General features: G+C 57.2%; 1 protein-coding gene, 1 long non-coding RNA gene and 1 pseudogene across 3 annotated transcripts; 2 read left to right on the top strand and 1 right to left on the bottom strand.

Moving 5' to 3' along the window:
* The first annotated feature begins 334 nt into the window (after positions 1-334).
* LOC135287282 (uncharacterized) lies at positions 335-4,743 on the top strand. Its single transcript, XM_064400633.1, has 12 exons — positions 335-1,010; positions 1,323-1,387; positions 1,482-1,631; positions 1,815-1,963; positions 2,285-2,432; positions 2,677-2,864; positions 2,952-3,092; positions 3,369-3,483; positions 3,641-3,781; positions 4,018-4,146; positions 4,217-4,435; positions 4,594-4,743. Exons 1-12 carry the CDS (start codon positions 890-892, stop codon positions 4,741-4,743), a joined length of 1,716 nt encoding a protein of 571 aa, XP_064256703.1. The 5' UTR covers positions 335-889.
* A 3,946-nt stretch (positions 4,744-8,689) lies between these two features.
* Positions 8,690-10,481, bottom strand: LOC135287442 (uncharacterized). Of its 2 annotated transcripts, XR_010351123.1 has the most exons (4): positions 10,418-10,481; positions 9,602-9,781; positions 9,227-9,353; positions 8,690-9,013 (listed from the first exon to the last, which is right to left on the bottom strand). It is a non-coding gene; the product is annotated as an uncharacterized LOC135287442 (long non-coding RNA). The 2 variants fall into 2 exon arrangements; XR_010351122.1 differs by lacking the exon at positions 8,690-9,013 and having other exon boundaries at positions 9,031-9,353.
* An 8,792-nt stretch (positions 10,482-19,273) lies between these two features.
* Positions 19,274-25,607, top strand: LOC135287422 (nicotinate-nucleotide pyrophosphorylase [carboxylating]-like; annotated as a pseudogene).
* The last annotated feature ends 988 nt before the right edge of the window (positions 25,608-26,595 follow it).

Below are 26,595 nucleotides of genomic sequence, written 5' to 3'. Positions count from 1 at the left end.
CAGAGCAGCATTCGTGCCCTGGCCCACACGTTCCTTGTCCATGTCACACCCGCAGGTTTAGGATGGCCACCAGCCAGGACGTGTCCCTAGGAGGCCGTGCCAGCTTCTGTGGAAGGCCCCGTGCCCTTCCCAGGGGGGCTCTGTCAGCAGCCCTGGGGGCTCCTTCTGCTGCCCTGAGCCTGCAGAGAAGGGCAGCATTTGCTGATGGTTTGAGCCGTTCCTAAAGACCCTGTCAGGCTGTCTCAGACACCCGGGGCCAGAGATTCCTCCTAACCTGGGCCACTTTGGGTAGGCTGGGGGTGGCTCCAGGGCAGGGGCAGTGTGTGCAGGGGCTCTTTGTGACACGGTGTACCATGGTCACCACGCCATGGAACGGGTATCCTAGAGCCCTTTGTGACACGTGGTGACATAGGAGCTGGTGGCGACAAGAACACTCCAGAGTGCTCGGAGCACACAACGGGACAGGACGAGACAGAGCAGTGCTGTGAGGAGCCCCACACAGCACACTCGTTCGTGTCTGACCCGGAGCCTTTCCGAAGTGTTATTCCTGCAGCTGACCTCGAGGCCAGACCACAGGACTTGCTGACCCGTGGCCTTCCCGAGGCTTCTCTCCTGCAGGTGCCCTCGAGGGCAGACCGTGGGCCTTGGTGCCCCGGAGGCATCTCCCATCCCTGCCGCCAGTGCCCTCGAGGCCAGACCACCATCCTTGACAGGACTCTCCTGCCCTTGTGGCAGGAGCCCTCCAGAGCAGAGTGCAGGACGTGCTGTCCTGTAGCCCTCCTGAGGCTTCGCTCTTGAAGGTGCCTTCCAGGCACGACTGCAGGACTTGCTGACTCGGAGCTTTTCCGAGGCATCTCTCCTGCAAGCAGCCACAAATCCAGTCAGTGACATGGAGCAGAGACCCCTGAGAGTGCCCAAGCTGGCCTGTGTGGAGGAAGAGGAAGAAGGCCCTGGAGCTGCCCCAGCACAGGAGAAGGAAGAGGTGGTGCCGTTCAAGCCACTGCAGGAGGGTGAGTGGCAGAGCTGGGCCACAGGGTTGGTGCCTGCAGCCAACTTGGTGTGATAGCATCCCACTGCATCCCATTGCAACTCATCCCATCCCGTGGCATGGCATCCCATGGCATCCCGTCCCATGGCATCCCATCTCCTGGGCCATGCCTATGGACAGGACGGAAGAGGGGCCAGGCAGACACCCCGCAGCGGCCGTGCTCCATCCCCTGGGGCATCCTGGGGCTGTCCCTGCCTGGGCAGTGCAGGGCTGGGCTGTGTTCTCCAGCCTCTCCCGCAGCCCCTCAGCTCTGGCTGCGCTCGCTCTTTGCCAGATGCAGCTGTGGAGCGCACACAAGAGCAGCAATCCAGCCGTGGCCTCTTCCACAGAACAGCACAGGTACCTGCAGCCATCCCCACCTGGGCTGGGCCTGCTGTCACCATGCCTGGAGCATTCTGTGGAACATCCCTGGTTTCTTGCCCTTCTCCTACAGCTGGTTTGCAAATTAATCAAGAGAATTCGGGAGGAAGAGACCAGCACCGTGGGCACTGGGCTCAGAGCATACTCGCACATCTTCAAAACCAAGACCAGTGCTGCCCTGCTGGATATGCTGGTAGAGGAGGGCTTTTGCAATCCAAAGCAAGTAAGCAGCCCGTGGCCAGGGTTTGATCCTGCCAGGAATTGCTTGGCCTCCCAAGCAACACCCGCTGGTCACTGGAAGCCTTTGAGGCCATGGCAGTGTGGTGGGAAGGGAAGCACTTCTCTGGGCAAGCTGGGGACATTCCTCCCTCTGGCAGCTTTCCAAGTGTCCCCGTGCCTTCTCCAGGTTCCCGCCATGGTCAGGTACATCCACCAGTGGCTCATGGCCAATCAGTTTGCTGAGCACAGGCTGAACAGGACCCTGCTGGATCTCACCGAAGCACAGCCCGCTGACGTACTGGTGACGCTCCTGCGTGTGGCCCCATCCTGTGACAGGTATGGGGCCCGCCTGCCCAGAGCGCTCAGGGCTCCCCAGCCCATCAGCCTGTACAGCCTGTCCCAGCTGTCTGAGCAACAGAGAGCTCCAGGGCCCTCTGGCTGCTCCCTTTGCCAGCCCTGGCACGTCAGTCCCCGAGCCTGCTGCCATGCTCCCTCACGGCCCCTCAGGGGCCTGTCCCCACAGGGCTGGGCTGCTGGGAGCTGCTGGCCAGTGGCAGTGGGCAGGGGCAGAGCTGGCAGCCAGCTCAGGTCCCCGCTGCTGCCCAGGCCACAGTGCTGTGTCCCAGACCCCCCTGAGACAGAGCTCTAACCCCACAGAGCTGCTCTGACCATGTGGAAGAGCATCATGTGCTCGCCCAGGACTGCGGAGCCTGCGCTGCTGATACTCCTGGATGTGCTGGGGAGCTGGCCCGAGCACAGCATGTGCACCTCCGATGGGGACAAAACGGGTGTCTTGGTCCTGGCTGTGAGTTTCTGCAACTGGCCTTTGCTGGCCCCAAAGCCGCCTCTCCAGCAGCTCTCCATCCTCCTTCCCCCACTGCATCTCCCTGCCTCAGGCGCTGGGCTGAAACCTGGCCTCGGGGCAGCTTCAGGGGCACCAGGCCCCTGCTCCCCCTGCGCCTCTTTGGGCCTCTCCCTCCCCTGCTCAGGCCCTGCCACACGGACACCTCGGCACTGAGCGCTGTCTCAGGGGGCTTTGTCCTTTGCAGGCCACTGTGGTGATGTGGAAGATCCTCCAGGTGCCCTGTGTCCCACACGTGGTGACGGTGTATTTCCCCCGCCTCTTTGTGCATCTGCTTTTCCAAGTGTTCTTCACCACCCTGGATATGCCAGAGGAGGTCCATACCTTCTGGAAGGGATGCCAAGAGCAATATGACCTTGCCGCCAGCCCCAACAGGTGCTCCATCCCATTCCTCCTGTCCCTGCCACGTCCCTGGGCAGGAGCCAGTGCTCCAGCGTGACCGGGGCTTTGCTCTGCACGCAGGTTTGCAGTGCGGACCCTGAAGTCCCTGCTCTGCCAAATGCAGCACGAGGACGTGGTGGTGGCGATGGAAGCACCAGCGTGTGGCTGGGACACGCTGCTGTGTGCTGACACCCACCACTATGCCGTGGCTCTGCTGGCCAGGTGAGACCCCCTTCTCCCCGCTGCCTCTGACATTTGTGCTCTGTGCCCAGGGTGCCCCACACAGTCCCCATGGTCGCGGGCCAGAGGGCCTTGTCACTGAGGGACAGCCAAGCAGACCGGAAAAGGCTGGGAGAGGAGGGTGCCCACAAGGAGCCACCTCCCAAATAGCCCAGGGTCCCTTGCAGGATGCTGGGGAAAGACCAGACCTCTGTGAGTCAGTCCTGGCAGAGCTTTGTCCCCATGGCCCACAGTCTTGGTGACTTTTTCTCCTGCCAGGGAGATGTCCTGTGTCTCCATGTCCTTGTGCTCCCGCATCGCTCGCTACCTGCTCCGGCTGCTCAGCACACAGGAGCCACGCTGGGAGCTGCCCGCCCTGGCCTTCCTTGCGGAGGTGAGCCTGATGGCCAGCGCTGCCTCCCAGCTCTCTGCCCTCTCGTAGCCGCAGCTGCCTGGGACGGTGCCCGTGCCTGTGCTGCTGCCTGGGCCCAGCCCTGTGCGGTTCTGGCTCCTGCTGGCCGGCTCCCCTGTCACTGCCCTGTGCCTTTCAGGTCCTCGAGTTCCTGGACTTGAGTGAACGTGGTGCTAAGAGAGTCCTGCAGATCTTGTCAAGGCACCTGCGGAGCGAGTGCAGGGAGAGGCGTCGCCTGGCACTCAGGGCCCTTCTCAAGTTCACTGACGAGCCCTCCATGGTGAGAAGGGGGCAGGGGCTAAGCTGGGCAATGCAGTCCTTTGGGCTTGGCTGGGCTTTGGGTGCTGGGGCAGCTGCTCCCAGCTCTCCTGCCTCCCGCTTCAGCTGCCCGAGTGCTTCAGGATAGGCCTTTGGCCTCTGGGCCCTGCCACAGCAGGATGGCATTTCACCAACTTGTGTTCCGAACAGACCAAAAAAATGTGGAGCCTGACTGAAAGCCTTGTGGAGCTCCTGCAGGACACAGATGGAGAGATAGTTTGCATGACGGTCATGCTACTCAGCTTTATAATCTTGGACAATGACACGCTGATAGCCGGCCCCATCACACTGCAGCTGGTTGAGGCGCTCCTGCCACTCTTTGACCACGTAAGGCTCGCTGCCCTCAGCCACGGCCACTGGGTGCTGCCCGGACACTTTGTGCTCTGTGAATTTGCAGGCCTGTGCCAAGCTGAGCCCCTTGCAGCCAATGCTGAGGTCTTATTCTCTTCCTTTCATCCAGGACAATAACCAGGTGCAGGTGCTCTCCATACTCCTCTTCCGAACATTGGTGACGCTTCCACGGAAAAAGGAAAAAAAGGCCCTGAAGACACCCCTGCGGCAGAGCCTGCTGCCACTCTTCTTCCACTGCCATGATGAGAATCGGCTTGTGGCACAGGTGAGGATTCATGGGCTGCTGCTGTCCCCTGGCAGGGGGCTCGGCCGCCTCCTGCCCTGGCGCCTGCCGGGCTGCAGCCTCCTCCAGGCCTTGGCACAGGGACGCGGGTCCTGCACCCTGGGCTGTGGGGCCATCTCTGCGTCTCTGCTGCTCTCCAGGTTTCTCAGGAAACGCTGCTTTGTGTGGCCGAGCTCCTGAAGAGGAGGGATCTTGAAAAACAGTTGAAGAACAAGAAGCTGTGGAAGTTCACCGAGTGCCTGGTAAGGAGGGCCTGGAAGCCCCAGCCTCAGCCTGGAGAAGCCCCCTGAGCGCCGTGCTCAGTGTGCGGCACCGGCAGCTGTGCCCCTGCCCGCTGCTGCACCCCGAGGCCGTGCGGGCTCTTCTCCAGGCTCCTGTGGGCCCGAGCTGGGGGCCGATGGAGCCGCGGCCCGGCGGGGCTGTGGGCCGGGGCGGCACCGCGGCTCCCCGGGCTGCAGCCGGCCCTCTGCCCCCTCCAGAGCCCGGCGCCAGCGGCTGCTGGCCGCGCCTCAGGGCTGTGCGGGCAGGGGAGGCCAGGGCTGGGCGCAGGGAGCGCCCGCCACAGGGGCTGAGCCCGCGCCGAGCCTTCCCTGCTGCCGCTCTCTGCAGCTGGCAGAGGACAGGAGCCGAGCGGCCGAGCACCTGCGCCGGGCCCTGCCGTACCTGCGGAACCCACAGGAGTCCCTGCGAGCGGCGGCCATCAGGTTCACGGGTGAGCCACGAGCCCGGGCTCCCTCCCCGGCCCGCCGCAGCTCGGCCCCAGCCCCGCCCGCTGCCCCGGCAGCGCCGTCCGGGCCCGGCGCCCCGGAGCCCCGCCTGGGCTGGGCGCTGCTGCCGGCCTCTGGCAGCCGTGCCCTCGGGCGGCAGCGTGCGGCGTGGCCCGGGCTGAGCCCTGCCGGGCCAGTAGGGCGTGCGGCCGCAGCGCCGGCAGCGCCACTGGCAGGGAGCTGTGCCGCTGGCGCCGTGACAGGCTCTGTGTTCCCAGGCATGGCCGGGCAGCACCTGAGGGGGAAGAGGGAAGAGCTCCAGCTCATCTGCAGCGGTGAGTGAGGGCAGCGGGCTGGCAGCGGGGGCTGGCGGGGGCAGCTGCGAGCCCTGCCCCGGCTGCGGAGGGCTCTGCTCCCTGTGCGGACGAGGGCCGGCGTGGGCAGAGCACACAGAGATTTCAGGGCCACCTGGGGCATTCGTGGCCAGCAGCTTCGGGCTGAGCCCCTTGGTCCCTGCTCCCTCCTGACCATGGCTAGACCGGGCTGGGATGGCCCTGGCAGGGGGCTTTCCTCGGGTCCCCTCAGCTCTGGGATCTGACCATGGCTCTGTTCCTCTCTCTTTCAGCCCTTGAACACCTGGCAGAGGACATCAGCAGTGCCGTGTCAGACGCGGCACTTCAAACATTGGATGTCCTCCGGGCACTGCAGAGTGAGAAATACTCTGTCTTCCAGAGGCTGCAGGACCAGCTCCGCAGGGCATGGAGGACACGGCCTCGTCTGTCGGGGCTGGGCTGCCTGCGCTGCTGGAGCTCTGCAGAGAGCTGATCGCAGCGGCTCTGTCTGCTGGGGCCACCCGAGCCAGCGGGGATTTTCTGTTTCTTTAATATTGTTCTTTTCTTCTTTTTGTTTTTTCTTTAGCATATAAATATAGGATGTGTTGTAATAGACAGACTCCCAGGATCTTTCTTTTGCTGCTCAGGGTTTGCAGGGCATGGGGGAAGAGGGAGAAAAGGGTGCTTGGGCTCAGCAAGCTGCCCAGGCGTGCAGTGTTGCAGGGAAAGTGGCCAGAAGCCCCTTGGCCTTTGGTGGTTCTGCTGAAGCCTCTGTGCTGCCAACAGAGCGGATGGGCAGGGGCCGGAGCTGCGGGGACCCCTGTGAGACCGGTGCCTGGAGATGGCCACAAGCCCTGTGCCAGGCAGGAACCGCCATCCGTGTCCTCCTGCCCGTGTGTTGCTGGCTGGATTGCTGAGGGCTCCCAGGTGCCTCTTGATGGGGCTCCTCTGGAGCTCCTGTGTAGCTGCAGTGCTGCTGCTGAGCAGCTTGGCCGGGCTGGGGGAGACCCTGAGGGGACGGGGCCACCAAGGGATGAGGGGCTGCAGGAGCCCTGACAGGACAAGGCAGTGGGAAGGCACGAGGGGGATGTGTGAGGGACTGGGTGGCTGTAACATTGGCCCAGGGGTGTGGGTTGGAGACAAAGGGACCACTCACCCCAATGTCCATGTGGCAAACAGCGTTTATTCTCCAGCCCTTCCTTAGAAAGAGCCTTTGAAAAACCCAGTCTGGAAAATGTCATTGGTCTGATCTCTACGCCCCTTCAGGTTCTGGCCAGTGAAATGCTGCAGCCTTGGGAGAGATGTGAGTGGGTGAGGCCCTGTCAGTCACACCAGGGGCTGGTACATTCACACAGTACAAGCCAGCCTGCGCTGTGACACACGGCAGCAGAGTGCGAGGCACAGCTCCAGGTGCTCCCCGTGAACCTCAGCTCTGGGAGCACTGTCTACCCAAAGCTCCAGGGGCTGCAGTGGGAGCCCGGCTGGGCTCTGCCCAGGGGCCATCCTGCAGGGACAGCTGAAACAGGGAGCATTCATCTGCCACAAACAGCCAAGCCAGGGCTGCAGGGCAGCTGCTCCAGCCCGGACTGCACTGCTGTGTGCTGTGCTCTGGGGCTGGGGCTCCCCGCACAGGGGACTGGACTGGTGTGCCAGAGGAGACAGAGAAGCTTCAGCTTCAGCCTCACTGAGGTGGGTGTGTGGGCTGGGAAGAGTGGGCTGGTTCAAGGAGATTCAAAGAGCTCATCCTGCTGCAAGGACAAGGAAAAGGGAGTGGGAGCTCAGCAGTGAGGAGAGCTGAGGGCTGGAGAGTGGCTCTGAATGACACTAAAATCCCACAGGACCTCTGAGACATTGCTGCTCCTCAGCCAGTGACAGGATGAGTCCCAGAGCCTGGGGCTTGGCCTTCCTCGTGGTGAGGGGCACCAAGGAAGGCAACAGTGTGATGGAGACTGCCATGGGCTGGGAACTCACTGGGGGAAAAGAGGGAGCAGTTGGGAAGTAAAAGGCAGGTGGGGGAGAGAACTGTTCAGAGAAGGGCTGAGCTACAACTTGAGCAAGCTGAAAAATGTCATTTGGGGTCATCCCAGATTGATTTAATTTCTGAAGCTATTGAACAAGTTTATTTTTGGGGGGGTCTTGTTTTCCCTTGGAGATGTACACTCTGCAAACTTGAGCTGTGTTGCCAAAATGCTCAAGCAAGTCTGTGCTGCAGGTCACACCATTTCTTCTTTGGCTGATCCTGGCCCGGTGCTGAGCTCCAGCAGAGCCCTGGCAGAGCCCAGAGCAGCCTCAGCATCCACAGAGCCCGGCTGCAAGGAGAGAAACCAGAAACTGCCATCAGCTGAGGGCTCCTCTCCCCTTGTCCCAACGCCTGTGGCACCCAGGCCATGCTGGCTGTGCCCAGAGCTGTGCCCAGAGCTGTGCCCAGAGCTGCCCATCACTGCTGCCTCGGGGAGCAGAGCAGGAGGGCAGGACACGTGCCCAGCCTGCAGCCAGCCATGGCACATCCAGCCCTCAGCACCTGCCCAGAGCGGGATGCTCCTGTGCTCGCTGCCATCTCCCAAAAGCTCTGATCCCACCCTGCCAAGCAGACAGGGACCCACCTCACGCCATCCATGACTGGAAGAAAAGCTGGTCCCAAACGATGTCCTCAGCCTGCTCCAAGGGCACGGCCCATCCACGCCACAGCTGCTCCCAAGCACTTCCCGATCCAGACTGGACCCCACCTAGAATGCTTCCTCTGGAAAAACAAACAATAAATTTTTGAAAAGAGATTAGAGACAAAAAGGGAAAACAAGAAAAAAGGTAAAAAATTGTATCTCTGTCAGGGCCTTGAAGAAGGCCCAACCCCTACATGCTAGGGAAAAACCCAGCCATGGGTGAGGGAAGCCCACACTTTCTCTCTTCCCCCCTGCACTGCCCCCCACAATAACCGTGATCCCAAAGCAAACAAGGGCAGTGGAGCAGCCCAAGCCCTTCCTTGCCTACACAGCAAAGCAGCCCCAGCACAGGTTCTGGAGTCCCACCTCTGCTCCCACCATGGGGGTTTGTTTGTGTCGGGCTGGCTGCCCCAGCTCCAACCCCAGCCCAGGCCACGGTGGGTGCTGGGGGCTGCTGGCAGGGCCAGGAGCCTACTCCCATTTCGTACCCACCCCAGCCCATTCCCCAGCCCTGCCAAAAGCAGCTGGGCAGCCAACTGAAGGATCAGCTGCATCCACGCCAGCCAAGGGGGAACCTTTGGTTCCCAGCCAGGCTGGGCAATGCCCAAATCTGGGAGCATTTCCCTGCGTGTGGACTCAGCTGCAAATTCGCTGTGGAGCCTGGCTTTGAAGAAGGTGCCAGATTGAAGTCCATCATCTTCAGCTGGCCAGTGGCCAGGTGGAGGAAGAGGTTGTCATCCTTGATGTCATCCTCGCTGTCTCCAGCAGCAGCAGCATTCCCACCCAGTACAGCTTCTCCAGGGGCTCCTTCTCCTTTCTTGGGGTGAGACCAGGCTGTCAGGGCTGTGCCCAGGGCCCCAGCTGTCAGGGAACCAGGACAAGCAAAATTAGCTTGGATGGCAGCCACCAGTGCTGGGCAGAGCAGCTCAGCTCCAGCACAAGGGCTGTGTGTTCCCATTTGATGACCTCTGGGCAGTGACACAGGCAGGACAAAAAAGGTCTGGGTTCCTTTGCTTCTGATTGCCAAGGCATGTGTGGAGCTCTAACTTACCAGGGCCCTGCATCAAAGTGTACCTGTGGCTCTCTCCCTTCTTCTAGGGCACATGAATATCCTGCATCCAAGGATCACAGAACATCTCTTCTAATGAGGGCCTTTCCAAGTCCAGCATGCATAAACACTGCCTGATCAGATCTTGGCACTCTGGGCAGAGAAACCAGAAACTGCCCATCAGTTGGAGAAGGCTCCTGTTGGCTTTGCCCCACTATTCCCGTGCCCAGGCCATGCTGGATGTGCTCAGAGCTGAGCCTAAACTTTCCCATCAATTCCCTGTTTTGGAGGAGAGCAGGACACGTGCCACCTCCTCAGCAGCTGCCACAGCAGGATGCTCACGAGCCTGCTGCTGTCTCCCAGCACTGGTATTCCCCCTGTGCCCAGAGATGAGGATCCACCTGGAGAGAGCTGTTGTGGCAGTGAGAGCTGATGGTCCCAGCTGATGTTCTGGTCCCTCCTGAATGGGTGCTCCCCACAGACCATCTGCGGCAGCACGATGCCCAGGGACCAGATGGTAGCTGGCTCGCCATAGTACCAGCCCAACTGGGTCCATTCTGGGGGGCTGTATGACCATGTTCCTATGGAATACAGATGGAGTTCATCATGGGGATGCTGCTGCTCCCAGAGCCTGGCCCCAGCATCCCTGGGCATGCAGGGGCTGCACCAGTGGCACACAGGGTGACCACTGCCCTCTCACCAGCACCTGGGACTGGTGTACAGACTCAGGGTTGGAAAAGAAGTCACTGGTGTCAGAAAAGGGCAGAGGAAGCCCTGGCAAGGCCCGACTATGACAATAAATACCCACACAGAGTTGGGGAAAAACCATGTCTTCATCCTCCCTGCCTGAATTGCCCCAAAAAACATTCTGAACCCAAAGCAAACCAGGTGAGTGGAGCAGTCCACAGCAGTTCTCACCTGCACACCAGACTGGCTGGGGCACTGGTTCTTGTCCCCCCCTCTGCTACCCCCACGCACAGGTGTTTTTGTCAGGCTGGCTGCCCCAGCCCCAGTTCTGGGCAGAGTGGTGGGCAAAGGCTGCCAGCAGGGCTGGAAGCTGGCTCCCCACCCAGCCCTGCTCAAAAGCAACTCAGCTACAATCTCAGTGCCATGAAGGGCAGCAAAAGGGAGAATCCCTGCTGCCACAACCATTTTGGGCTATGAGATGTTGGGCTGTGAGATGCCGGGACCAGGAGCACACCCCTGCATGGGCTCACCTGCAAAGTGAGTGTAGGCTGTGTCTTGCAGGTAGGTGCCACAGCCAAAGTCGATCAGTTTGGCCTGCCCAGTGGCCAGGTCACCCAGGATGTTCCCTGGTTTGATGTCCCTGGGCAGGACCCCTCAGCTGGTGCAGTGCCGCATGGCCTCCAGCACCTGGCGGAACAGCTGCCGTGCCACCTCCTCAGGCAGGAACTCCCGTGCCCGAATGAAATGCTGCAGGTCCTGAGACCGCTCTGGCTGCTCCAGAACCATCAAGATGTCTTTGGGGAGCTCAAGCCACTCCAGCAGCTGGACGACACCAGGGAAGCCAGTGGACTCCTTGTCCAGAAGCACGATCTCCAGGGGTGCGCTGGTGCCGTCGGGCTGCGGGAGGAGCACGATGCCGTCAGTGGGGCCGATGCTGTGCCAGGGCTGGGGAGCCCCTCACCCAGCCCGGGATGCTCTGTGCCCTGCACTGGCCCCGCGCCTGCTCCCTCTCGAGGCGTCCCGGCGGCTTCCACCCTGCCAGGCCTCGGCTCATCCCCGCCCGGCACGCGCCACTGGCCCTGCTCACTCACCAGCTGGCCCCAGTGCAGTTCTGTGGCATCTTTTTGATGGCCATCTGCGAGCCAAGGGGAGCAGCGTGCTGAGCTCACCACCTGCCCTGCCAAGCCCCATTCTTTTCCTCCTCCGCTCTCTCCTCCTCCACCCGCTGCCGTGCCCACCGCTCACCGGGGCACTGTCCAAAAGCTGCGTTGCCGAGAAGACGCTGCCAAAGACACCGCGCCCCAGCAGCGAGCCCAGCTGGTACTGCTCCTTCAGGCCCTGCTGCACCTTCCCTGCGGGCGGGACGTGGCTGTCAGTGCTTGGCCTGGGCCAGCAACGGCCCCGAGCGCCCCTCACCTGCCCCGGGCCGGGCATCCCCAGGTGTTTGCTCTTTGGAACGGGACACGGGAGCCTTGGGGCGGCAGCTGCACTGCCGGGTGGCGGAGCTCGGGCTGGGAAAGCCACAGCAGAGGAGGCGGGAGCGGCTGTGCTGCCTGTGTCCTCCGTGGGCCCCGGGAGGAGCCGGGGCCAGGACTGGGGCTGGGGTCGGGGCCGGGGCTGGGGTCGGGGCTGGAGTCGGGGTTGGGGTCGGGGCCGGCCTCGGGCCAGGCGGAGGCAAAGGCAGGTGACGCCGCTCCAGCCCCAGGCACTGATGCCCGCCCAGCAGCGCCATCGCCAGTACGGCCAGAGCCGGGCGGAAGCGAGACCAAGGCGGGACACCCGGGGCCGGGCATGGGGCAGCCCCGCCCGGGGCCAGGGGTGGGCTCGGGGTATGGCCCGGCCTGGCACAGGGAGGGAGAGAGACGGGAAGAGGATGGGACACCGGGAAAGGGAGACCGGGAGAGGGTGCGGGACAGTGGGAGAGGGAGAGGAGAAGCAAGAGGGAGTCGATAGAGTCGCTTCTTTCACTGATTTCACTCCCTGTGCCTCTCCTGCCGCTACTGCCGCTGCAACTGAAGCACTGTGGCAGTTTGTCCCCGTGTCTGTTTGTCCGTTACACGTTCGCCCCCGCACCAAGCCCCACAATCCCTGGGTGCAGCCCCTGAGCCTGTCCAAACACGGGAACTTTGCCGTGTTCAGCCAAGACTCAGAGTCTGTACTCCTGCACAGGGGCACAGGAATCCCCTCGGTCGCTGCTGTGTATTGTCCCTGCTGAGGGTCAAACACTATCAGAGCACATTCCCTGAATGCAGAATTTGTACCTGACCCAAGCACTGCACTTACCTCTCCAGCATTGCTTTCTAAAAAATACAGGGGAAGGAAAACAGTGTGTAGATCATGGTATTTTAGAGTGTCTAAAACTTGCCAAGTCATGGATCTTAGAGGTAAGATCCATTTGGAATTAATGGGAAGGAGAAGTAGTGCAAGATGGAAAAGGGGAGCATAAAAATAAATAAAACATCTTGGATTGTTTCTTTCCATTCTTATTTCAATTCTTAAAAGCTGTTTCACTTTTCCCAGAATCTTCTCCACAGTCCTGTTTGCTCTTTCCAAGAACCTTTTCCTGGAGAACGAGGAGCAGCTTCTGTCACAAGATGTGCCACCAACTGCAGCTTCTCTTGGCTTTCCCCGCCGTGCGTGCAGCACAACTCTTGCAGCAAAGCAGGACAAATATTTAAAAACTTAACAACTTCTTCTTTCTTTCCCTTGTGGGCTGGCCAGTTGTGTCATTGGTAATGTTTTCATTGTTACTGTTCTACCTTAAGAAAACATGACGGGCTACCAGGAATTGTTAGGGAACACAAGCTTGACTGAATGCACAAAAAGAATCTCCAGAGCCTGCAGCCAGAAATGGAGAGCCGTGTGATAATCATTCCAACATCCCCATAGACATCTTGAAAGTGATCTGGAAGATGAAAATGGGCTGACAGACAGAGTTTCTTTCTGTGTTCAGCTCAGATGCTTCTACATCTCATACATTGCTATAAATCACAAGTACAATCAGTTCATGGAAAGCACCAGAACAAGCTGGACCTCTCAGAAGATGACTGAAAGAATCTGAAAAGGAGAAATGCAGGGAATTACTTGGTGAACTTTGCCTGTAAGAAGGGTCATTTTCCCTAAGGATTTCCAATCCATTCCCTTCGCTTTTGTCCTTCCTAACAAAGCCATTTTCATCCCAAATTCCCCATGAAATGAGAACCCTGAGCTTGTGGAAGCGCCTGAAAGATGCCGTGTTCCTCTGCAGGCACACTGAGGCTGAACCAGGAGCCTGAGCCCTCTCTGGGGAAGCCTCCTCCGAGCTGGAATTTGTGCCATGCTGGGAGAGGAGAAGGAGAGGGAGAAGGCTGGGCGCTGTGTGGCAGGAGCAGGAGGTTTGGGCCGCAGGACATTCCGTCTGCGCTGCTGCCCCACAATGGGCGGCTGTGCCTGGGGCTCTGGGCCTGGCCCCCGTGCGCTGAGCTCCCGACACTGCGGGAGCTCCCCGGGCTGGGCTCAGGTTCCCGCTGGGACTGGGCAGCAGGCTGGGCTCCAGCTGGGACCAGCAGCAGCTGGAAATACCTCTGGCCATCTCCATTTTCTGCTGCTGCTCAGAAGAAACAATGAAGCGAGTCGAGAAGTTCTGGTTTTGTTTTCTCCTGGTGGATTTTTTCATTTGATTTGACACTCCAGAGGCAATTTCTGTCATGGCCTCTGTCAGTTGATTCTATTCCAGCAGCAGCAGCAACAGGGCTGTGTTTGAGCACTGCAAATGTGGCCTGTGTGGCTTTAATTCTCCTTGACTTAGTGCTCAGGGACTTGTGATCATTTCAAGATCTGCTAATCATGATGCCTGTGACAAAAAGCCAGAGTCCCCCATCTCAAAAGCACTCTGGGTAGCACTGATCAAAAAAGGCAATTGCAGTTTTACAGATAAAAGTCAAGTGACAAGCAGAAGAGGGACAAGAGCAGCCATGATCTCCAATTCTCAAGGCAAAGGCAGCAGCAGCAGCCTCCTGCTGTCAGCTCAGGGTGAGTAAAACAGCGCTGAAAACAGCGCTGGAACCCGATCCTTTCCTCCTCTGAGGGCTGGCTCAGGGCAGCACAGGCGGGCCCTGAGGAGTCAGGGCTGTGTGTGGGTGCTGGTTGCTCTACTCCAGGATTCAGCTGGAAAAAGCCCTTGGGAGCTGAGGCAGGAGCAGGTGGGAAGGGGCCGGCGCTGCTGCTGCTCCTACCCGGGAGCCCCGGCTGGGCCGGGCCGGCGCCCGCTGCGCTGCGGCTGCTGCTGCTGCCAGAGCCGGGTGGGACTCGGGGACAGCGACGGACACGGGGGGACAGCAAAGGCCTGGCGGCTGCAGGGATGTTGGTGCTGGGGCCAGCGCCAGCACAGAGCTTCAGCCCACAATTAACCCTGAGGGAAATGCTGGGGAAAGGCTCCATTTCAGCCTTTCTTTACTGGTTGCTGTGAAGGGACCAAAATCAAAGGAGAACAAGCAGGGCCTGACCCCTTCTCCTTTGGGAGGAGCCCCAGGCCTGGGGCTGTGAGGGGCCATGAGGGGCTGTGAGGGGCCATGAGGGCTGTGAGGGGCTGTGAGGGGCCAGGAGGGGCTGTGAGGGGCCATGAGGGGCCATGAGCTGTGAAGGGTCGTGAGGGGTCATGAGGAGATTTGAGGGGCCATAAGGGGCTCTGAGGGGCCATGAAGGGCTATTAGGGACCTTGATGGGGAAAAGGGTCCCTGAGAAGCTGTGGGAGGCGAGGCACCTCATGGAACCACGGGTCAGTTATAAAACTGCAGAACCAAGGAGACTGCTGTTGAGCATTATGAAAGCTCATGGAACCAAAAGTCCATTGTGACATTGTGAGACCTCACGGAACCTCATGGAGAATATTACAACAGTTTGGGACCCTTTGGAACCAAGGGCCATTGTGACACTACAGGCCTCCATGTAACTAAAAACTCATGTAACAGTGAGGAGCCCAATGGAATCAAGGGGCCATTCCATATTTCAGGGCCTCATGGAAGCAAGGTGCCCTTGTGACACTGCAGGAACTCCTAGAATCCTGGAGACCATTCTGACACTTTGAGGCCGTGTTGAATCAAGGGGTTTGCAGGGCTTTATGGAACCAAGGAGCTCTCTGTGACACTGCAGGGCCTCCTGGAAGCAATGAGACCATTCTGGCATTCTAGGACCCCACGGCACCAAGGGGCCATTGTGACTCCAATGGGTCCCCATGGAAGCAAGGGGCCAGTGTGCCACAGCCAGGCCTTGTGGAACCAAGGGGCCATTGTGATCCTGGGGAGCCCAACAGAACCAAGGGACCATTGTGGCACTCTGCACAGTCCCATGGAACCAAGGAAAACCATTTTGACACTGCAAGGCCTCATGGAAGCAAGGGGCCATTGTGGCACTGCAGAGCCAAGGAGACCATTGTGATATCACTGGGCCTCATGGAAACAAAGATCTCTTGTGATACTATGGGGACTCGTGGAACCAAAGGGCAATTGTGATGTTGCAGGGCCCCAAGGATCCAAGAACATGGAACAGGTCTGGTTGGCTGGGCCTGACTGGTCCAGCTGAGATGGCATGTTGAGGGTTGCTTCTCGTCTGCCCCTAAAACTCCAGAGTTCTGTGCTTTCCTTCCAGTGGGAAAGAACTCTCCCTCTCCTCCAGGGGTTCATGGCTGAAATTGGGATTCTACCTCTATATCTGATTATATCCAAAGATTGTTCCCATTGGAAACCTGCCAGCAAAGACAGCTCTGGATGGCCTTGGCATCTTGGGGGCCACCTCTTACCTGCCTTCAAAACACTGGAGGGATGTGCTTTTCTTTCCATTGTAAAAAGCATCTTTGAAGTCCAGGTGTCTATGGCCACAATTGGGAATCTGCCTCCAAAACTCCCTATATCCAAGGACAGGTCCCAGACAAAATCTGCCAGGACTGTCTAGGTTCCTTTGGCTTCCTGAGGGCCAGCTCTCATCTGCCTGTGAAACACTGGGGCTCTGTACTTTCCTTCCTATGGAAGAGAACTGTCCTTCTTGTCCATGTGCCCATGGACAAAAGTGGGGTTAGGCTTCCCAAATTCCCTCTATCCAAGGATTGCTCCCAGACAAAAGCTGCCAAGACAAACAGGTCTGGCTGGCCTTGGCCTCCTTGGGACTGCTTTTAATCAGCCTTTGAAATGCTGGGGCACTGCCCTTTCCTTCCTGTGGAGAAGAACTGTCCTTCTGGTCCAGGAACCCATGGCTGCAATGGAATTCCACCTCCAAAACTCCCCACATATCCAAGGGTTGCAAGGACAGACAGGTCTGGCTTGCCTTGGCCTCTGCTGACTCCCTCTGCATCGGGACAAAGGAGCTCTGTGCTCAGTGGGGTGGAGACTGAGGACAGCAGACGAGAGCCCTGGGCGGGATTGAAGGGCAGTTTCAGAGATGGTGGATCCTTTTGACACAATAGAAAACAGGGAGAAAAAAGAAAAAATTAATGGAAATTGCAGCTGGGGAGGTCCAGACTGGACACAAGGAGAAAGGAATTTCCCTCCCTGGGCAGGGCTGTGGTGCAACACATCCCCCAGAAGGAGTCTGGGCCAGCCCAAGGCTTTGTGTGGGCAGGCAGAGGCAGGCAGGAGGCAGAGCTGTCAGCAAAGGAAGGGGCCAGCCAGGTGGGGCAGCTGGGGGATGAGGACAGCCTGCAGGGACAGAGGCCAGGGCAGGGACACCACAGGACAGCCTGGGCTGCACAGGGCACAGGGATGTGCAGCTGCTGCAAGGCCCTGACAGAGCCAACTTGGGCAGCACTTTGGCCATGGCTGCTGGCCCTGGGCCTGAGCCAGGAGGAGGGGACGAGTGACCCTTGCAGGCCTGGGGCCTCATTGCCTCCTTGTCCCTGCTCAGCAGCCTGGCAGGGGCTGCCCCACGGTCCTGCCCTTGGCATTGAACATCCCCACATCCCAGCGCTGATCCCATCCCTGGAAGAGCCCTGAGCAAGGAGGGAGGGACAGGATCTGCCTGGCCAGGGGCTGGGGCTCAGGCCTGGGTCCTTTGCATTCCTGAAACACATCCAGGTTTGCTCAGCATCAGAGACACCTTTCCCTTGTTTGTCCCCACCTGTCATCAGTGCCTCTGGTGTTCTGCTCTAACTGGAACCTGGGGACACTTTCTCAGTTGTGTCCCTCAGTGGGACCTATTAAAACTTGAAGAAACTTTGGAGTTGGATTGTGACTTTCAGCTCTTGAGAGGTTTTTTCAGCTCCCTCTCAGGGACTGATGTTCAGGGATTTAGCACCCAACCCACAAGAGAAGTCCTTGTGCTGTGTCTGTGCTGCTGAGCTGGGCCGGGCTCCTGGCACAGAGGCAGCTCGTGGCAAGGGCAGCGCTGCAGAGAGACAGCTCTGGCCAGGAGCAGCTGCTGTGCACAGCCCTGCAGGGCTGGGGCACTGCCTGCAGCCACCCCAGGCACAGCACAGAGACACAGAGAGAGGAGAGGCTCTATGCAGGCCGAGGATGCTGCGAGGTCACTGCTGGAGTCACCTGCACAGTCCTTAGCATGGTGAGTCTCTGCTCCAGGGCCATCCCTCAGGGTGCTGGAGGCTCTCTCAGAGCTCCCCTCTCTTGCTGCAGCTCGGATCTGGCTGGGTGGCTCTCAGGGTCCCTTTTCTGTGCAGAATGACAAGCTGCAGAGCAGAGACTCCCTGCAGCCCCATCAGAGGGACAGGGCCCAAAATGTCCCTTCAGGAGAGGCTGCAGGGGTGGGAAGCCGGGTGTTCAGCCAGGGCTGCCCAGGGCTTTTCCAGGAATTCAGAGACCTGCCCTTGAACCTGGATTCACCAGCTCTGCACAGTGTCCAGTTTCTCCTCAGGGAGCCCCTGGGTGCCCTCCAGCCTCAAGAGGGGACAGCCCTGGGCAGCTGAGGGCAGGGCTGATGGACAGACTGTCTGCCCCACCCTGCAACAAGGGATGGTCTCTGTGCCTCACAGCAGCCACGAGGTGTCTCTCAGACAGAAGTGGAAATGCCAAGGATTTCTGCCTTAAAAACTCCACTCCCTCTGCTGGGGGCAAGTGTGGTGTCTTGTGTTTTTAAAGTTAAAAAGTTATTGTTATTAGTTCTGTTATGATAATTAGTTATATTCTGTTAGCTTGAAAAATGGTATGGTCCTTGGTTCCCCCTATGTAACTCCTGATGGTACCTTCCAAGTTGTTTACCCCCTGCTTTTCCCGCCACTGGCCTGCCCTTCAAAGTGAGTGATGCCTTGCTCCGCCCCTTATTTCCTTGTATGGTTATGTCAATCCCCAAAGTGCTGCTGTCCATCATTGTAAACACTCCTCCCCATTTTTTCGGGGAAACTTCTATGTCAATCATCCCCTACACCCACTGTGATTTGTGCCAGAGGCTTCCTCCCTCCCCTGTGTAATCTTTATTGGTTCTATTGTTTCTTATAGTCCTCCCCTTGCTTTTACCTATTGGTTCCCTCACGTCTCCTCCCTCCTACACCCACTCCCTTTAGAAGAGCTAGCCAGACCCTTTTTTTCTGACACCTGTTGTTACTCCTGCTGAGGTGCTTGATCCCAGTCCTGTTGGGGAATAAAGCTTCCTTGGCTCGCATACAAGTGTTCGCTCTCTCACTCCTTTGTTTTGGATCCTCGTGGCTCACACCCGCCTGTGTCACCCACGCCGCAGACAACACCACTGCCCAGGTGTTCTCGGAAAGGGAGCCTGGAGTGGCGCGTCTTGTGACCCCCTCTGGTCACAGCAGGAGCAACTAGCCGGCACATCCCAGCCCCAGTGACCGCAGTGTGGAGTCGCAGGCAAGTAGAAGCAAATAACCAAAACAACATCCCCAGAGCTCTGCTCTGCAGTGGGGTGAATTGGGAGGGACAGTGCTGAAAAGCTATTTGATACCCTGGCCGGATTTAATCAAACATCACTCCCAGTTTCTGTTTATCTGTTTCTATAGAACAGACATGAGTCCTCCAGAGCATCAGCAGAGCCCCTTGTTCCTTGGAGCTTTCTGAGCCAGTCCTCACCAGATTTCCTAAAATGGGTGATGAAAGGTTTGTGTAAGAGAGGAGAAATTATTTCAGGGCGATTTTACATGAAGTCTGGAATAGATTTTATTCTGTGAAATCTAAAGTAATGTGGCACAGCCATTTCCTTCCCAGACAGGTGTTAATCCTCTATAACCATACCCCAAGGCTGCAAATGTCCAACAGCAGCTCCATCAGCCACTTTCTCCTGCTGGCACTGGCAGACACGCGGCAGCTGCAGCTCCTGCACTTCTGCCTCTTGCTGGGCATCTCCCTGGCTGCCCTCCTGGGCAACGGCCTCATCATCAGCGCCGCAGCCTGCGGCCACCACCTGCACACGCCCATGTTCTTCTTCCTGCTCAACCTGGCCCTCACTGACCTGGGCTCCATCTGCACCACTGTCCCCAAAGCCATGCACAATTCCCTCTGGGACACCAGGAACATCTGCTACACAGGATGTGCTGTACAGCTCTTTCTGTTTATCTTCTTCAATGGAGCAGAGTATTTCCTCCTGACCATCATGTACTTCGACTGCTACGTGTCCATCTGCAAAGCCCTGCACTACGGGACCCTCCTGGGCAGCAGAGCTTGTGCCCACATGGCAGCAGCTGCCTGGGCCAGTGCCTTTCTCACTGCTCTGCTGCACATGGTCAGTACATTTTCCCTGCCCCTGTGCCATGGCAATGCCTTGGGCCAGTTCTTCTGGGAAATCCCACACATCCTCAAGCTCTCCTGCTCCAAATCCTACCTCAGGGAACTTGGGCTTATCATGATTAGTATCTTTTTAGCCTCTGCATGCTTTGTGTTCATTGTTTTCTCTACGTGCAGATCTTCAGGACTGTCCTGAGGATCCCCTCTGAGCAGGGACGGCACAAAGCCTTTTCCACCTGCCTCCCTCACCTGGCCATGCTCTCCCTATTCATCAGCACTGCAGCCTTTGCCTACCTGAAGTCCTCCTCCATGTCCTCCCCATCCCTGGATCTGGTGGTGTCAGTTCTGTACTCAGTGGTGCCTCCAGCCCTGAACCCCCTCATCTACAGCCTGAGGAGCCAGGAGCTCAAGGCTGCAGTGTTGAGAGTGATGAGTGGAGGTTTCAGAAACACTGAACTGCTGGCCAGTTTCTGCAAATCTCTTGTAATAGAAGTAATTTTTGATACTGCTTGTTGGTTTCATTTTGGAGGCCCTATTTCTTTGTTTTCTTCCTCAGTATTGTCCACAAAGAAATGCCATTGTTTGTGCCATTGCTCATTTTGTTTCTCTCCACCTTCCCTGCGGTCACAGACTGTGTCAATGAGGGGCTGCACTCTCAGTGATTTTAGATGAAAGAAAGTATTTCCCACCAGAGATCTCCTTTTGTTGCCTTCTCTGGAGCTGCAGCAGCAATGTCTGTGTGCAGAGCTGGGGCAGATCAGTGCTGGCACAGCAGCTGTGCCCAGGAGCAGCAGCAGCACTTGGTGTTGCCAGTGCTGCTCTCGTGCCCCTGCCCTCTCGGGATCTCCTCTGGTCAAGGTGAGCCCGAGGTGTGTTAAAAGTCTCTTTTTCCAACCCAGCTGTCAAAGAAGGAGTCAGAAGTCTTCAGCTCGTGTTCTCAAGGTTGTTTATTATTTCCTATCTAAAACATTTTCTGTCTGGCCTGCCGAGGTGTGTTCAGCAGGTCAGTCTGAGGCACGCTACTCTGCCCTGAGGCGTTGCTATGTCTTTGTACTAAAAACTACATGTACTTTATTTGCAGCTATTTTCCATTGCTTATCATCTATGTTAGACAGTGACTTTCTACTTTACACCAATCCTAGGGTGCTACCATCACCAAGAGGATGGAAGCTAGGAAGAAGAAGGAAGAAGAACAGGACAACGCTCAAATCCCTCCATCTTGTCCCCTAGATCCCCATAGTAGAATTCTTCCAAATTCCACCTTTCACCCTGTGACAATCACTGTTATGCTGCTTAAAGTTTTATGACTTGTAATTCTTCATATAAAGTTGGTAATTTGCTCCATGGGTGGAACTCAAAGCTGCAGGGGTCTTTGGCTACATGCCAGGATTCCTGAGCCCCCTGCCCGGGTCTCGAGCCATCCAGGGCACCCAGAGGGATGTCCTGGGTTCCGGCACTGCCCCGCTGAAATAAATGGGGCAGGAGATCCTTCTCCTTTTAAATGCCTTTATTAAAAATAATTAGCTCAGGTGGGGAGAAATCGACGGGTCGCGTCCACGCCGCCGGTGCTCCCAGGAGTGGCACGGAGGAGGAGGAGGATGATGCAGCTGTGTCCGCTGGTCTGCAGGCAGAGCTGGGGCTTACGTCCTCACGGGAGAGTCGGAAATTCCCCTTTTTCCGACTAACATTCCAGGTCCTCTTTCTAGTTAAAACCTTTTCAGGTTAGGGTGAGAAGTAAAAGGACCTTAGCAGATACTGGATGAAGTTCCTCATCCTTAGACGTCACTTAGGTCTCTTAATTCCATGTTGGCTCGTTGTTTTTAGGGTTTTTTTCCTGAAACATTGCAAAATCTGGTGAAATGCATTCTCATCTGCATACTAGCTCTGATGTCACTCCCCCCGCTGCTACCTGTGGGGTCTGGTGTCACTCCCTGGCAAGCATCAGGGGAACAATGGCTAATCACCAACCATTAACAGGTAATTGAAGAAGAGCTCTTAACAACAGGTGGCTGCAACATGCAGGTAACCTTCAATTGAACAGCAATCGAAGCAACTTGTTTAACTTGTTTAACTTTGCAACCTTAAAAAAAATGGGTAACTTTTTACTCATAACAGCGCTCAATATTCTGGGGCGCTGCAGCGGGGTGGCCTCGATGGCCGCGAGGGCCGTGTAGGTGGCCCGGGCTCAGGGCTGGGCGGGGGTCATGGCAGGCACCCGAAAAACCACGCCGGGTTTCCGCTGGTGGAGAAATACGTGCTGGGGGGGGGGGGTGCGGACCCCCACCGGGGAGGTTTGGGGGACCTCATCCTGCTCAAGGACAATCACCGAGCGCTGGCGGTGGCAGCGGGGGGGCTCGAGCAGGTGGGGACGCCAAACTTGGGGGGATAATGGGCGGGGGCTTGAATTGGGGGGGTTCTGGTTGTGGGGGGGGCTCCAGAATTTGGGGAGTAGTGGCGGCAGGACCCATGGATTGGTCATGATTGGTGGGGTGCTATGCGGAGAAACCCAGAGATTTGGGGGTCAGGACCCCAGTTTGGGGGGGAGATTGGTGGGGGAAGCCTTGAATTGGCATTTTCTGGGTGGTAGGCGTGACAACCCCAGTGTAGGTGGGAACATGAGATTAGGAGTAAATGAGGGGGTTATGGCGGACGGGGCTCAATTTTGTGAGGAGTGATGGTTTGGGGTACCCCAAATTTCAAGGGTGGTGGGGAAGCACCAATACTTGAAGGGGGTACCAATTTTGGGACAAACTCCTGGATTGGGGTATTCTGGGCATGGACTGATGGGGGAGGACCCCTGGATTGTGCAGGGGGTGGGTCCCAGTTTGGGAGGGAAATGGGAGGTAACCCCTAAACTGTGGGGGATGGTGTGTTGGGTAACTCTAAATTTGGGAGTTTGTAGGTGAGGCCACCCCAGTTTTGGGATCGGGGGACACCCTTGAATTGGGGGGCTCTGGGGAGAGGACCCCAATTTGTGGAGATCAGCGTGGGGAGGGTGATGGGGGGGATCCTAATTTTGAGTCAATGACTGGGGGCAGCCCCCCATTTTACCCCACCCCATATTGGTCTGAGGGATTGGGCGTCGATCTGGGGCTCCCCCTGACCCCCCTGTTCCCCAGATGATTTTGGGGGTGCGCCAGGCCGGGGCTTCACCCGCTGGTTGGAGGTCGAGTGCTCGAGGGTGGAGGAGGCGCTGGCGGCTGCGGGGGCTGGGGCTGACATCATCCTGCTGGACAACCTGGCCCCACAGGTGAGCCCCAAAATTGGAGCAGGGTCAATAATCGTGGGACCCCAACAAAGGGGGGTTGGACTTTCAAAATGGGAATAAACCCCAAAAACGGGGCACAGATCTCCCAAAAAGTGGGGTGGTAATGCCATAGATTTGACCTCTGCCCCCACCAGGTGAGTTCCCAAAATCTGGCAAGGGCCCCCAAGAATGGGAGGACGACTCCCAGGTGTGAAGCTGGACCCCAAAATGGGGGTCTGGACCCTTTAAAATGGGAGGCAGAGCAGTGAAATGGGTTGAAGACCTCAAAAAGTGGGGGGGAACCACACAGATCCAGATTCTGCTCTCCCTAGCTGAGCCCCCAAAATCGAGGGGAGCGGCAAAAATGGGGGACACCCAGGAATGAGGCTGCACGAGTAAAATGGGAATCTGCTGTAAATGTGGGGCAGCCCCAAAGATACGAGGGGCAATCCCAATTTTGGGGGGTCAGAGAGTTGGGTAATCCCAATTTGGGGGATTTCTGGGTAGAGGCACTCTTGACTTGAGGAGTTTAGGTTGGGGGACCACAAATTGGGGCTCAATGGGTGGGCAAATGCGTGGATTGGAGGGGTTGGGTAAAGGGCCAAAATTTTGGGGGGTTCTATGTGAAGAGACCCCAATTTGTGTGGTCAGTGGGTTGGAAAGCCCAAATTTAGGGTTGCTCTGGAGGTCACTGGTGGGTGGGGCCCCCAAGTGAGCAGATGTTGGGTGGGAAACCCCAATTTTTATTGGGTTTCTGGTTAAGGGGGATAACCCTTGATGTGGAGGATTTGGGGTTGAACACCCCAATTTTGGAGCTCTGTGGGTGCAGTAATCCCCGAACTGGTGGTTTCTTGGGGGGGGGGACCCAAACTGGACAGATTTGGGTAGTGAGACCCCCATTTTGGGGGAGAATTCTGCACATCCCAGATGCATTGTACATTCTGATGTTTTGTGTGTCCCCAAATTTTGGGGAGGGCGTGCTCCCTGCTCACGGGGTGTCCCCACCAGGAGCTGCAGGCGGCGGCGGCGCAGGTCAAGGCTGCACACCCCGGGGTGATGGTGGAGGCCAGTGGGGGCATCGTTTTGGAGACCCTCCCCCAGTTCTTGGGGCCCCACATCGACGTGGTGTCCATGGGGTGTCTGACCCACAGTGCCCCTGCCCTGGACTTTGCACTGCGGGTGCTGGAACCCTAAAATCCATCCCAGGACCCTGAAAACCCACCCTAGAACCCCCAAAATCCAACCTGGGACCTACAAAAACATACTCCAGAACCCCAAAATCCAACCTGAGATGCCCAAATCAATCCCAGGAAGAGCAAAACTCACTGTGAAACTCCAAAATCCACCCTGGGAATCCTCAAATCCCAAAGGCCCCTCTGCTGAGGAGACTGTAAAATCTGGCACTGAGTCTTCACATCTGCCAGAGGCACTAATGCCTGAGACCTCCCCAGATTCTGGGACTCCAAAATCCATCTTGGGAACCACAAAATCTATTTTGGACCCCAAAATCTATCTTGGAACCCCTAAATCAATTCTGGGATCCCAAAAATCCACCGTGGGCCCCTCCAAATCCTACCCTGGGACCCCAAATCTCCCCTGAGACCCCACAAAGCCCACCCTGGGGATCCCAAATCTCCATCCTGGGGTCCTCTCACTCACCTCCCCCCTCTAAGGTGGACCCAAAATTCCATCCTGAACTGTCCCCTTCCCCCTTTTCTCTTTGTACCCCCAAATAAACCCCTACCTCACTCCCCCATGTCCCTCCAGTTTTTTCAGGGTGCCACCCTCTAAACCCTCAGGTTTTGCACTTGATGCAAAACCAGCCACTTTAGAACCAACAAAAGGGGGGGGTTGTGCCCACTGACCTGTTGAGCCCCTACTCCAAACCAGTGTCAGTTCTGCTGCTCCGTCTGGGATGGGCCTTTTGCAAGGAACTCCCATCTCCTCCCAGAGTAACTGGGATGAAAAATAAAAATCCTTTGCCTTGATGTGGGAATTTGCACCTGGGGAATGAGCCCATAGTTGGAACAAGAGTTTAAAGGGCTCAGACCCAGTTGAGGGGTCCCAGATCTCACTTCAAGGGTCCCACACCCAGCTGGAGAATCCCAAACCCCTCTTTGAGGGGCCCAAACTCCAGGTGGGGGAGTCCCGACCCATTTTGGAGAGCTGAGCCCCCAGTGTGAGTATCCCAGATCCTGCTGGAGGGCTGCAGACCCCCATTTGGGGGTACCAGTTCTCAGTTTGAGAGTCCCACACCCAGTTTAAAGAATCCAGATTACAGCTGGAGGGTTCCTGACCCCAGTTTGGGAGGCCAGAACTTGAACCCTTAATCTGAGGGACCCAATCCCCAGTTTAGGGGTCCCAAATCCCAGTTTGAGGGTCCCAGACCCACCACCAGCACACCTGGCACCACCACAACACTGGGAATTTGGATCAGGGGAGAAATCCTGCTGTAAATCACAAAATCGGGATCTGATTCCTGGCCTGATCCCGCCCAGCTCCATCACACCTGTGTGTGCCCACCTGCCCGCAGGTACCTTTGGGATTGCTCTAGGTGCAGTTGGTGCTTTCTGAAATAATCCACAATTTTACACCTAAATCTCCCCTGGAGTCTTTCTTTTGGGTGATTTTTGGGATTAAACAGGAACATTGCAGCTCTCTAGGATGTGGGAATTCTTCAGCCTGAATTGCCAGGCCCTTGAATGAGCAGCATGAGATACTGGAACTGGGAAAATCCCAAAAACCACCTCAGATTTTACACAGGTGAAGGGAAAGATGCATTGATCACATTGGATTTACCTTTCTGGTCTCACTGTACTGCGCAGCAATGGGAATTATTTCTTCCAGAGTGAATTTCCAGGTGCTGACTTCAAATTCCTTCTGTTCATCTATCAGTTCTGGGATTAAAACTTAACTGGGATAAAAGAGGAAACGGTCCCAGAGACCAAACTCTTTTCCTGTAGAGAACCTGTCTCAATCTCTGAATAATCACTCAAACTTACACAATTACTCAAAATTTTTCAATAACTCCTTAAAATGGAGCAGCTCCAAAATTATTCAAGTCCCACTCCAAATGGCTCAGTTGCTTCCAAAATGATTAAAAGGGCTGGTATTGAACCAGTATGGGACCAGTAAGAACCAATATGGAAACAGGAAGGGATTGGTACTAGACCAATACAGGACCTGTATGCAGCCAGTAGGGCTAGCATGGGACCAGTATGACACCAGGATGGGACCAGTACTTGACCAGTATTGGACTGATGTAGGACCAGTACAGGGCAGTGTGGGACCAGTAGAGACCAAGCCAAGCAAATGCAGGACCTTTATGGGACTGCTGCTGGAACATGATGGGCCAGTGCAGACAAACACAGGCCAGTACAAACCAGTAGGAGCCAGTAGAGAACAGCACAAACCAGTGTGGGAGCAGTGTAGGCCAGTACAGCCCAGTGTGAGGGCCAGTGTGAGCGCTGTACAAACACTGTGGAGCAGTATGGCAGCAGCATGGGGCCAGCAGAGCCCTGCATGAGCCAGTGCTGGATTGTACTGGACCAGTAGGGGAACCAGCTGTATAGGCCACTACAGGCAAGCACTGGGCCAGTATGAGAGCACTGTGGGTGAGTGCAGGAGCAGAATGTGACCAGTACAGGCCAGTGTGGGACCAGTACTGGACCAGGAGTGGGCCATTGCAGGACCAGTATGGAATCAGGATGAGAGCAGTGAGGACCCATATGGAACCAGGATGGGACCAGTACACACCGGTACGGAACAGACCGGGACCAGTAAGGGAACATTAAAGACCAGCACAGGC

The sequence above is a fragment of the Passer domesticus genome, chromosome 29 (assembly GCF_036417665.1).
Source record: "Passer domesticus isolate bPasDom1 chromosome 29, bPasDom1.hap1, whole genome shotgun sequence".
In the NCBI taxonomy this organism is placed as follows: Eukaryota; Metazoa; Chordata; class Aves; order Passeriformes; family Passeridae; genus Passer; species Passer domesticus.
Note: the sequence above shows the minus strand (reverse complement) of the source record. Positions and strands in the feature narration are given on the sequence as shown.